Below are 12,916 nucleotides of genomic sequence, written 5' to 3' on the forward strand. Positions count from 1 at the left end.
CACACGTTAATGTCCCCATGGGCCGTACAGGTCTTCTTTAAACAAGTCAAGAAGAAAACATAACAATAAGTCAAGAACAGAACAAGAACACCATAAGGTCCAAACATTTTTAGATGAATGCAAATAAATGAAAGAATGCAAGCACTCCCAGACATACCCCACGCGAAGGTAAGGAAAAACTCACTAAAACCTAACAATAGGGAAAAAAGCTCCACAGGCAGTGTGGAGGAGAGAAACCTTAGAAGGGCCATTCAAGGGGGGATCTCCCTTCTTAGATGTTGGTGATAGTAGTGTTGCAGACGGACAGTTGGTAAGCATGCACTCATGTGTGTGGTGAAACACAGATGAGTGCATGCAATAGCAACTGTACATTTTGAAAGATTAAAGATAGAGCTAATAGCGATAGCAACTGAACATTTTGAAAGATTAAAGATAGAGTTGATAGCGGATCTATTTGAGGCACAGGGGCGGCGCAAAGAGGGTCACGTCCTCCCCGTCTTAGTCACGGGACATTCAACACTCCGGTCGTTGCTCAGGGACAGCCGGAGACAGGGAGATAGGGGGTGGCGCAGAGAGGGTCGCGAACTCCCCGACATCATCGCGGGACATCCGGCACTCCGGTCACCACTACGAGACCTCCGGAGACAGGGGGGCACGCAGAGGGGGTCGCAATCTCCCAGCCTTCGTCACGGGACGTCCAACACTCCGGTCAACACTCCAGGACAGCAAGTCATAGGGAGACAGGGAGACGGGACAGGCGTTAGACAGCTCATGAGATTGTAGTAGGCGGACATAGCAATAGATACAAGTGGTAGGCATATATGTGAATGGAGTAGATATATGAAGTAAGCGTATTATGTGAATAGAATAGAAGTACTTAACCCAGCAATGAAACCGCGTTGACTGTTAATCTGTTAACAGTCTGTTAATACTGTTAATCAGTTGACAGGACCACGGACAGACGGTGGTGAATAACTGATCCAAGGCCTCGGAGGTGCATGTAGAGCAGTCACTACAATCTTGGCCAAGACCCCGAGGCATCCATCACCTTAGTCAGCGCCAGGATCTCTGTAGAATGGCGAGCTAACAAAGTATTCATACAGGAGAGTAGACTAACGAGAACAGAGAGACTTCGGCTCAGCTTCTTCCCCCAGGCCATCAGAACACTGAACTCTCCACACACAAGTACACATGAGCACACACACACACACACACACACACACATACACACACATGCTGCAATCGCTTTAAACTAAATGGAAAGGTGTCACTTTAAAGGAACGAGGAATATAAAAGTCACTTTAAGGAAAGAACAGATGTGGTTCTTGTATAGTATAGTTTAGATATAGTAAATATAGCATAATGACAGAGTTAAAAAACTGTATATTGTATAGTAGTGTACATAGGACCCAGTGCCTTCTCAGGAATTTAGCATGTCTATTTTTATCATGCACATCTTATGTCTTATTACCTGTTTATTTTTTTTTATCTCTATTTTATCATTGTATTATTGCACAATCGATGCGGGCATGATGACCACCCACATTTCACTGTATGCCCTCAGTATGGTATGTGACAAATAAACCTCTTGAATCTTGAAACTTTGAAAGTGGTGCCTTGACGTACAGACTACGGTTATTATAGATGTGATATGGAGACTATGAGAAGGCTACGTGGATTGAAGGCTACGTGGATGTAAGTGTGTGTGAGAGGGAGAGAGTGAATGTGTGTGTGTGTGTGTGTGTGTGTGTGTGTGTGTGCGTGCGTGTGTGTGTGAATATGGTATGGTACGTGGATGTCATGTGGAATATATGAAGGCTATGTGGATGTGTGTGCGTGTGTGTGTGTGTGTGTGTGTGCGTGCATGTGTGTGTGTGTGTGTGTGTGTGCACGTGTGATAGAGAGAGAGGGAGAGAGATGTGAGTGAAGACTATGTACACTACAGTATCATGTGTGTGCATTAGAAAGACGCAGAGAGACACTTATGCGTGTGTGCGAGTTGAAGGCTGTGTGTGTAGAGAGAGAGAGAGCGAGGGGGGCTAGCGTGTGTAGATAGATATGTCTGGTGAAGTGAAGGTCATGTGTGTGCGTCGACTGTGCATGTGTGTGTGTGTGTGTGTTAGAAAGAGAGAAGTGTGTTGGTAAATCTCCCAAATCTCAGACGGTCAGGCAAAGGTCAGGCCCGGGGCGGAGGAGGAGGAGGAGGAGGAGTGGTTGTTGGTAAAGTCACCGCAAGCAACAATTCAAGGCAACTGAAACCGAGGCCAAACCCACGCAGCTATTTTAAATCTTTTTACAAAATGTTCAGTTGCTATCGCACGATGCACTTATCTGTTTTTTTTTATTTTATTTTACCTTTATTTTACCAGGTAGTCACTTGAGATCAAAGATCTCTTTTTCGAGCAAGACTACATACGCAAGACTGCAACACTACATACACAAGATAACATACACCGATGGAACATAAGAAAAGCATATATCACAAAGAAAATCAATCATATAGAATAGAGTAAAACATATATCATAGGAAAAAAGAAATGTAAAACAGGAGATGAAAAAACAAGAGATAAAATCCAGTTATACCAAAATAAAACTATTGATCAGGGTGTGCATGTGTTCCAGCTGTGCTGAAGACAACGTTTTATTGTGTGTGTGAGTGTAAATAGTGTTTAAGATTTCTTTTAAAACTAGCCTTTTCTTTGATGTTCCGCACATCGCTGGGAAGACGGTTCCAGGATACTATCGCCCTATAAAATACTGCCCTTTTCATAAGATTAGACTTGGGTAGAGGTGAATTAATCAATCCACCTCTGGCCCCTCTGGTGGAATGTGTGTGAGTACTTGCGCTGTACACAATGCAATTATAAAAGAACTTAGGAGTTTGAGTAACTCTATGCAAATATGTAATTAAGTTAACATATGAGTGCATGCTTACCAACTGTTCACCTGTTTTACTGCAACACTATACTATCACCGACATCTAAGAAGGGAGATCCCCCCCTTGAACGGCCCTTCTAAGGTTTCTCTCCTCCACATTGCCTGTGGTGCATTTTTCCTAATGCTAGGATTTAGTGAGTTTTTCCTTACCTTTGCCTTACCTTCCTTACACTACGTCTGGGAGTGTTTGCATTCATTTATTTTATTTATTCTAAATGTTTTGGACTTCATGGTGTTTTTGTTTTGTTCTTGATTTATTGTGATGTTTCTTCTTGACTCGTTTAAAGAAGACGTGTCCGGCCCCATGGGGGACATTAACGTGTGTTGTCGGGGGCCTTACGAATACATTTGATTTGATTTGATTCGATGTAAATACGCGGTGTTATTTTTTTGGTCGCCCGCAGGTCCAGAGCGATTCAGCGCCAACATCCGGGACATGATCGGCTACACCCCCATGGTTTTCTTCAGGCTGTGCTGGAAGTACCTCACCCCACTCGTGTGCACCGTGAGTGACCTCTTGACCTTTGACCCTGCGTCGTGACGCCTCATCGTCTAAGCCCGGGTTTCCCTGAAGCTCTTCTATTGTCGGGGGGGCCAGATCTACCCGCCGGGCCACGAAGCAGAAACCGTTGTCCGTGTTGTTGTTTGTGTGGTTAACTTTCATTGGTACCGTTTTCTTGTTGGAACGAATCCATTCGTCGAGGCTGTCCATGCAGCCGGTCTCAATCAACGTCATTGCGTTATTGACTGATCGACGTGAGGTGCTGCCCATCAATGCAGGAAACCCTGTCTAACCTTAATAGAATTGTGTTTGTCTGCAAATGCTGTCTAGGCGCGGCTGACCCCAATGCTTTGAAGCTCCGATGCTTCGCTAGTAGCCATGGTAATCCATGTCATGGTGAATCGCTAGCTCCGATGCTTTGCTAGTAGCTATGGTAATCCATGTCATGGTGACTCGCTAGCTTCGATGCTTTGCTAGTAGCCATGGTAATCCATGTCATGGTGAATCGCTAGCTCCGATGCTTTGCTAGTAGCTATGGTAATCCATGTCATGGTGACTCGCTAGCTTCGATGCTTTGCTAATAGCCATGGTAATCCATGTCATGGTGAATCGCTAGCTTCGATGTTTCACTAGTAGCCATAGTAATCCATGTCATGGTGAATCGCTAGCTTCGATGTTTCGCTAGTAGCCATGGTAATCCATGTCATGGTGAATCGCTAGCTTCGATGTTTCGCTAGTAGCCATGGTAATCCATGTCATGGTGAATCTTCGATGCTTCGCTAGTAGCCATGGTACTTGAACTTGAGTTGTACTTGTAATTGTGTACTCACGTTTTTCTGTAGTAGTTGCAATATCCCAAAAAATTATATCCCAAAAAGAATTTATAAGCTGGAAAACACTGTGGGTCCATAGCCTGAAGTCTTATGTAGCGCAGGCCCATTTAATAAAAATCTGTTGAGAAATGGGTGATTTAGAGCAATTTTGGTACTGTGTAAAAACAAAACAAACGAAAATCTCCAGTATTCCATTTCCTCATTGACGGCAATGCATTCCGTGTATTTTTCACTTCCTGTTTTCGCTCATAAAATTTTCACCTAGATCCCTGAACCCCATGTGGGGTATCATTGGAAAGCTACACACATTGGCTACAACCCTGTCCAATCATTTTCCCAATCGCAGAATGATTGACAGTTCCAGAGCCTCGAGAGTCTGGGTGGTAATCTGACTCTCGCGTGTACAAAGTCGCACGCCTGACATATCGGCATGTAACTCGAGAACCGCTCAACGGATTTTGTCGAGTGAGGTGGCATACAAACGGCAACAAATAGGGCTTTAATTCTATATCTTATATGTTTTACGAAAAATGCAGACCCGAGCCGCCAGACACTCGCAAAGTGGCGTGTTGCGCCGGTGGGCAAATCGTCCTAAAGAGGGCCCGGGCCATTGCCAGGAGGTTTTAACCACCGCATTGAAACTGAACAATGAAGCTTTGATTTTTCGCTGTTAATTACTACTGAAGCTCAGAAGCAGGGCAGCCCTAGGAAATGTCACACAATGGGGGTTAAGAGGAAGTCAGCGTTTTGGGTGATAATAACCTTCCTCTCCATTCTCTCCATCTTCTCAGTCATGCATTGATTTGAGATCCGGTTTCCACTGTTTATTTGGTGTTTTCGTTTTGGTTTCTCCAACCCTCTTCAAGTTTCAAGTTTCAAGTTTCTTTATTAGTTGTCATACTAAAATACAGAATACTTTTATATGAAATGCTTTTTTCTGTTCTGCTCCTGAGAGTGTGCTAGATAAAAAATAAAATAGATAAGTAAAAAATAGAAGTCAAAAGTACGTAACAAGTGAACAAAAGTGTTCAAAACAACTCTCTCTCACTCTCCCTCCCAGGCCACCTTTGTCTTCTCCCTGGTGTGCTGGACCCCCCTCAGCCTGGGGGACGGTCTGGAGGCCCCGGGTTGGGCCACCGCCCTGGGCTGGCTCCTCACCCTCTCCTCCGTCTCCCTGCTGCCCCTGTGGGCCCTCTACGCCCTGGTCACCACGCCAGGGACCCTGCTAGAGGTCAGTGACCACTAGGGATGGGTACCGAATTCGGAACTTTTGAGGTACCGAACCGAAACACGTCGGTACTACCGAGTATCGAATCAAGTGAGATACCGATTTTTTATTTTTATTTTTTTTATTATTATTATTTTTTTATTTATTTATTTTATTTATTTATTTTTTCATGTCAACGTTCACACGCACAATATATGCTTACCTAGGATTTTACTTGATTCAACAACAAAGCAGTCGGAGCAATGACAAGCCGAAAACTGTCGAAATTGTAGTTATTTGAAGTTTGGATTTTTTTTTATGACTGAGGTAGGTAGATTACATTTCTTGAGACTAAAGTACCGAAAAAAGGTACCGTTGGGTACCGGTATCGATTCACAGGTACCGGTATCGATTCAAATGTGAAAGGTACCCATCCCTAGTGACCACGCTGCAACGCTGTAGGGACACTGGAGCTTTTTCCCCGAAGCCTGTTTTTTGGGCTTCGAACTTCGCCAGGGTTTTTCGAACGGACGTTCGAACCTTCATTTTTTTTTTTTTTTTTTTTAGATTTTATTTATGGCATTTTCAGCTTTTTTGGTCAACGCAGGACCTTTTGGCCACGCAGGACCGACAGCGGCCACGCAGGACCGACAGAGGAGAGAGGGTGAAACGGGAGGAGAAGAGGGGAAGACATGCGGCACATGGCCACCGGGTCGGGGAATCGAACCCGGGGCGACCGCTTCGCGACTCAGCGCGCTATGTGGTGTGCTACTGGAGCGCCCCTGAACCTTCATTTTTAATTTAACATTTTAACATTTCATTCATTTTAACATTAAAATGTAATATCGGAAATGATCTGTATCGATAAAAAAAAAATAAAATAGGCGGTCAGGTGGCGTAGCGGAGATTGTGCTCGTCACCAATGCAAGAGGCTGCGGTCTCGACTCCCGGAGAGTCAGCATTGCCTCGGCTCGGGCTGATCGCTATACTAACTCATTTGGCTGAGTTAGGGGGAGGGGAGCCGTGGGTGGGTCCTGGGCGTTGTGGGACAGCGACCCCTACAGTTCGGTCGGGGCGCCTGCTCAGCGAGGGTAGGATCTGGAGAGAGGTAGTGCGACCTTCCACACGTTACACTCTCCCGGTGAGAACTTGCGCGGCCAGGCTGGCTGCCGGCAGGCTGCACATGTGTCGGAGGAAAGCATGTGACAGTCTCCGGCCTCCCGGACCAACAGTAGGGGGGGGTGCACAACAACCAGGAAGGGGGTTGGGAATTGGCATAACGACTAACAGTGGGATGGGAGAAAAATCAGAAAAAAGAAGGAGGGGGAAAAAGATAATAAAAAAAAAGAAATAATAATAATAATAATTAATAATAATTAATAATTTTTGTACATTTATTTAACCTTTATTATTATTACCCAGGCAAGCAAGTAAGAACAAATTCTTATTTTATTTATTGTCAAAAGTATGCATAATGTTGTGTCAATTCCACGACAAGAGATATGTATAATGTTAATTACCTGAAATGATTCAGTTTTTTTTGGGGGGGGGGGGGGGGCCTGCATATATCGGTATCGGTTGATATCGGTATCGGAAATTAAGAGTTGGACAATATCGGTATATCGGTAAAAAAAAAGCCATTATCGAACATCCCTATTTTTAATCATGAAAAATGTGCTCCTAAATACGTTTTCTGGTTCAGTAGTGCTGTCGAGTCTTGACTTTAGGCACATAGCGCACATTTACACATAACGTAGCACATATGTGCATATCGCTGCGGTTAGTTACTGGTCACGGGAGGCTTCGATATCATTTGGATGGTAATCCATTTAGTGAATAATAATAATAATAATAATAATAAACATTTGTTGAAACAACATCTTTGGTGGCCGACGGCTCCTGCTGTCTTAACACATTCAGTGCCAGGCATTAGACGGGTCCCGTTGTAGCAATGCCATGCTTTTAAAGATAGGAGTGCGTCACCTTGTTTGTAGAGCTATACCTATATTCTATAATCTATATTATAGTTATGGATACAATACTATGGCCCATTTGACATCAACTATCTATCGTTCAATATGTGAAAAATTATAAATTTTTTCATCCATACGTTCCCATGTTATACCGTGGTGAATATAAGTATAATTTCAGAGTGATCCGGGATAATTCCTGGGAAGCGAGTTATAGGGCGCAACGTGAATCCTACTATAAGCGTTGCCGTTTCTTGCCTGGACACGCTACTATTCCCAAATCAAATCTATATAATAGGTATTATGTTTCATCATGAATGCATGAAAGGGGGGGGGGGGGGGGGGGGGGGGGGTCGTTTCTGATTATTTGATTGCCAGTAACGGCATTCAGCTCGATCGGTATAAAAGCATTGCACGATCAAGCCAGAATTGACCTCAGATAGTCCTTACCTGTGATCGGGAGTATTCCAAAAATAATATTCCAATTGTTTGATCGCCATCTGGTCCATCCGATGTCCATTTGGTCCACGACATAACCCACCACAACATATGGATCGGGAGCATTTGACGCGCTTCAATGAAACCGGGAGAACCGCTCGACTCGCCCGACCCAGAAAACTGCACCCGGAGACATTTGACCGTTGCACAGGCCAAGATATAAGGTTTCAAAGGGTGCTCGATACCGCCGTCTAGCTGGATGCGGCCGGTATTGCACTTTGGCGATCTCAGACTCATTCCCTATGGTAACACAGAGGTCCCCGGATGAATAATGAATAAAAATATTGGGAAAAAAAGGAAAAACTATCCAAAAACGAAGTGTTTTTGGCACTCAACGGTTGGCGCCCAATAACGAGAAAGTGTTAACGTTAGCAAGCTAAAGGGCTGCGCTCTGCATAGCTTAATTAACGTGCAATGTAACATACTTGTGTAACGTTAAGTAACTTGTGTTCCGCTGGGAAGTTCAGCGTTACTGCCTACACGTGGTTTAATCCAAACGTCCGTTCGGAAACGTTGTGTTATGAAATAAGACGGGTGAGTGTGAGTCACTCAACTCTCTTTTTCGCATGTTTGATAAATTTCCTGATAATGTATGACGTGACCCCCTCCTCATCTCGACTAGACTGTTGTGTCTGTGTTCGCGCGTGACTTTCAAATGATTGTAAACACAACATAGTACTGTGATATTCTGATATATATCACATTCTTATATATATGTTTCGTGTAAAATAAATTAAAAAAAAAATTTACCAAACAAATAATAATAATAATAATAATAATTTAAGCAGAGGTTCAAACCCATTAATTAAGATTAAAACGCCAACGTAACAAACGAAGGTCCGAACGTTCGAACGTTTGGGCTCAGCCCTAAGGGACACCCTGTCAACTAAATGAAAAGTTTTTTTTTACAGACCTTTACTAACTTGTTCTTGTTGTGACCTTGGTGACCCACAGCGCTTCCAGTACCTGTGTCGGCCCGCTGAAGACTCCCCCCTGGCCCTCCACCACCTCCACCCTGCTGACGAGTCCGCCCTGTCCCTCCCCCACCTCCACGCCAGCGAGCCAGCGCCCGCCTTCACACCCGCCCTCCCCATGACGGACAAGCTCAAGGAGCCACTCAGAAGCATTCTCTAGGCGGGCCTCGTTTCTTAAAACTACGGGTCGGGGGGGGGGGGGGGGGGGGTGGACTGGGGTCTTCTTCTCGGTGGGGTTGTTTCCATGGAAACCACCGGGGCCGGTTCCACCCCCCCCACCCTACCCGCTGTGGCGACTCCGGTGTCGAGTAACGGTAGTGGTTATTCCCGGGGATGTAAATACATGTTTTTTTTGGACGACGGCTTGTGGTGCATACGAAACACTAGGATGTATTGAATGCATTCAAATCGGGAAAACAGTTGTGTTCAAGTTTTCTGCAAACACTGCTCGGCGAACGTCCTGCTATTATCCCTGCTTGGCCTGGTCGCTATTCAGGAAGCAAATGGGAATTACTGTTTGTTGTTAGTGAATTGCAGTTATTATGTGGGACGAAGGATGAAGGCCTTTCTAGTACACCGTATGTTGTATATTTTATAGACCAACGTTTTAAAGGCCTTTTTATGTTTTTTAGTTTGTTGTTGTTGTTTGTTTGTTTTAGTTTTTAGCACTGAAGTTGCTGATAGACGTTATTTTGTGCCAGTATTCAATATGCTTTTTAGGCCAAGAATATACATTACTGCCTTTAAATGAATAATTCATTTAAATCTGAATTCATTTTCTCACCCAACAAAAACACAATGGACAGATGTACAAAACAGCAAAGTCCACTGAAATCTGCCGTCTACTTTAAAAAATGTGACAATACTTTGACAATAAAATTCACTTATTTACTACCGGGAGTATGTCCTTTGTGATGGACATTTACAGGCCGATTTTTTTTTAAAGCTGATATCTGATTGCACATCAACTTATAATGAAGCCATAAACTGTCATGGCCATCTTCATTATTGTTCATGTGCTGCATGCGGGTTAGTTCAGGAGCGTGACCAGCTCACACTGGAAGCTGATATTGGCCACATCTTCACTTTTTTTTGCAGTTCAACCGCGCAGTTTGACCCTCAAACTAAGCGGTATGATTGGTTCAAACTAAGCAGTATGATTGGCTCAATCTAAGCAGTATGATTGGCTCAAACTAAGCCGTATGATTGGTTCAAACTAAGCAGTATGATTGGCTATAAACTAAGCAGTATGATTGGCTCAAACTAAGCAGTATGATTGGCTCAATCTAAGCAGTATGATTGGTTCAAACTAAGCAGTATGATTGGCTCAAACTAAGCAGTATGATTGGCTATAAACTAAGCAGTATGATTGGCTCAAACTAAGCCGTATGATTGGTTCAAACTAAGCAGTATGATTGGCTATAAATTAAGCAGTATGATTGGCTCAAACTAAGCAGTATGATTGGCTCAATCTAAGCAGTATGATTGGTTCAAACTAAGCAGTATGATTGGCTCAATCTAAGCAGTATGATTGGTTCAAACTAAGCAGTATGATTGGCTCAAACTAAGCAGTATGATTGGCTCAAACTAAGCAGTATGATTGGCTATAAACTAAGCAGTATGATTGGCTCAATCTAAGCAGTATGATTGGCTCAAACTAAGCAGTATGATTGGCTCAATCTAAGCAGTATGATTGGTTCAAACTAAGCAGTATGATTGGCTCAAACTAAGCAGTATGATTGGCTATAAACTAAGCAGTATGATTGGCTCAAACTAAGCAGTATGATTGGCTCAATCTAAGCAGTATGATTGGTTCAAACTAAGCAGTATGATTGGCTCAAACTAAGCAGTATGATTGGCTATAAACTAAGCAGTATGATTGGCTCAAACTAAGTCGTATGATTGGTTCAAACTAAGCAGTATGATTGGCTCAAACTAAGCAGTATGATTGGCTATAAACTAAGCAGTATGATTGGCTCAAACTAAGCAGTATGATTGGTTCAAACTAAGCAGTATGATTGGCTCAAACTAAGCAGTATGATTAGCTCAATCTAAGCAGTATGATTGGCTCAAACTAAGCAGTATGATTGGCTCAAACTAAGCAGTATGATTGGCTCAATCTAAGCAGTATGATTGGTTCAAACTAAGCAGTATGATTGGCTCAAACTAAGCAGTATGATTGGCTATAAACTAAGCAGTATGATTGGCTCAAACTTAGCAGTATGATTGGCTCAAACTAAGCAGTATGATTGGCTCAAACTAAGCAGTATGATTGGCTCAAACTAAGCAGTATGATTGGCTCAAACTAAGCAGTATGATTGGCTCAAACTAAGCAGCTGCGTTTGATCTCAAGCCAGTGTGTATGATTTGTGTATCGTCATATTAATCTCAAACTCTGGTCGATTATTATAAATGATTTACAACCATTTCCCCCAAAAAGCGCCCAATCACAAATGCCCTCTTGATCTATTGATTTACAGTGTAACGATGAGAACAACTACATCGAGATGCCTTTGGCTGGAAATGGCCTGAATAGAATTTCCACAATAAAATCAGATTAGAAATGGAAGGATGCTCCCATTGGTCTTCACTTTGTATGCCTCCAGTCACCATGTCTGCCGTCTTGGGGTGTACAAGTTTCGGAAACGGGCGTGATGTCACGTGAACCACTGTTTGAGTCCCATATCTTTTCATATCTGTTTAGGACTAAAAACCCAAAAGGACAGAAAGGCAGAAACGTTTTCCGAAAAACAAAATGTTGTTGGGTTTCGACAAAGCCTGGCCTTGTTTAAACGAGAGTGCTGACTTTTCTTTTCTAGAGTTTAGAGTCTGCGATGCGTCTGGTCTTTGTGACGTTCATCTCTTAGCACAATTGAGTCGTGCAGTTGTTGTTTTTTTATACCCGCTGGTTTAGCGGATGTTTCTGTCTGCCCTCTTGTTATTGTCCCGCGTTGACCTGCCTCACTGTTCCGTTGCTACGTAAACAGAACGTCTAGTGGGAGAGGGCCGGCTAATCGAAGGGGATTCAGCTTTTTTTTTTTTTTTGCCATTTCAACAGCTGTTTGGTAAATTAAAGCCACGATGTGCAAGATTCTTTGTATGAATTTTGTTCCAAGCGTATCAACGTGGACACACTGACTCACTGTCTACTGTAGCAGCAGTGAATTCTAATATTCCCATTCTAAAGTTTGCTCTCCCTTCTAACCAATCAGAGAAGCTTGATGGGATTACGCTCAATATGGAGGTGTAGTCTGACGTCACTCTGGACCGCCCGCGAGGTTCACCCGTACAGGGATTTATCATTGGGAAAATGTATTATCGGCTATTGTAATAATTCTGCATCATGAACATTGGCAAGCTTTCCATTTTTGCACAAAATTAGTTCCCTTCTATCACTAACATTATTGTTTAAGCATTTTTGGTTGAAATAAACGTAGTTAAAAGGTTGTTAAATTTTTCGTAAAAAAACAACTACACTTACCAGTAGAACGCCTGTCGTTCAGTGCTGTCGCCTACACACGTCACGGCCATTGTGTAGTTTCTCAGTGAACGAAAACATAAGCGTTATTTTGCTACTTTGACGATTAATTGTGAATTTTTTCATGTTGAGCTATAGATTGTGGATGAATACACACAGAAAGGTACACCGTGCCAATGTTCATGCTTTATTTGTTTTAAACAAGACGATTTAGAAATGTGTCCATTGTGAATACATGGCGATTTCAAGTGGGGTGGACCACGCGGGAAACAACAATGACGTAACCACTACACCTCCCTATAGACCAGGAAGTAACCACTACACCTCCCTATAGACCAGGAAGTAACCACTACACCTCCCTATAGACCAGGAAGTAACCACTACACCTCCCTATAGACCAGGAAGTAACCACTACACCTCCCTATAGACCAGGAAGTAACCACTACACCTCCCTATAGACCAAGAAGTAACCACTACACCTCCCTATAGACCAGGAAGTAACCACTACACCTCCCTA

At 43.2% G+C, this 12,916-nt stretch overlaps 1 protein-coding gene across 1 annotated transcript; it reads left to right on the forward strand.

Moving 5' to 3' along the window:
• Positions 1–3,341: 3,341 nt before the first annotated feature.
• LOC311247547 (sodium- and chloride-dependent GABA transporter 2-like) lies at positions 3,342–9,081 on the forward strand (the record flags this gene model as incomplete). The annotated part of the gene is made up of 3 exons (XM_084338585.1): positions 3,342–3,442; positions 5,333–5,503; positions 8,902–9,081. Coding segments are annotated over 3 exons (452 nt in total), but the record flags the coding sequence as incomplete, so codon positions are not given.
• Positions 9,082–12,916: the final 3,835 nt, after the last annotated feature.

The sequence above is a fragment of the Notolepis coatsorum genome (genome assembly GCF_963971535.1).
Source record: "Notolepis coatsorum genome assembly, contig: SCAFFOLD_1592, whole genome shotgun sequence".
Lineage (NCBI taxonomy): Eukaryota > Metazoa > Chordata > Actinopteri > Aulopiformes > Paralepididae > Notolepis > Notolepis coatsorum.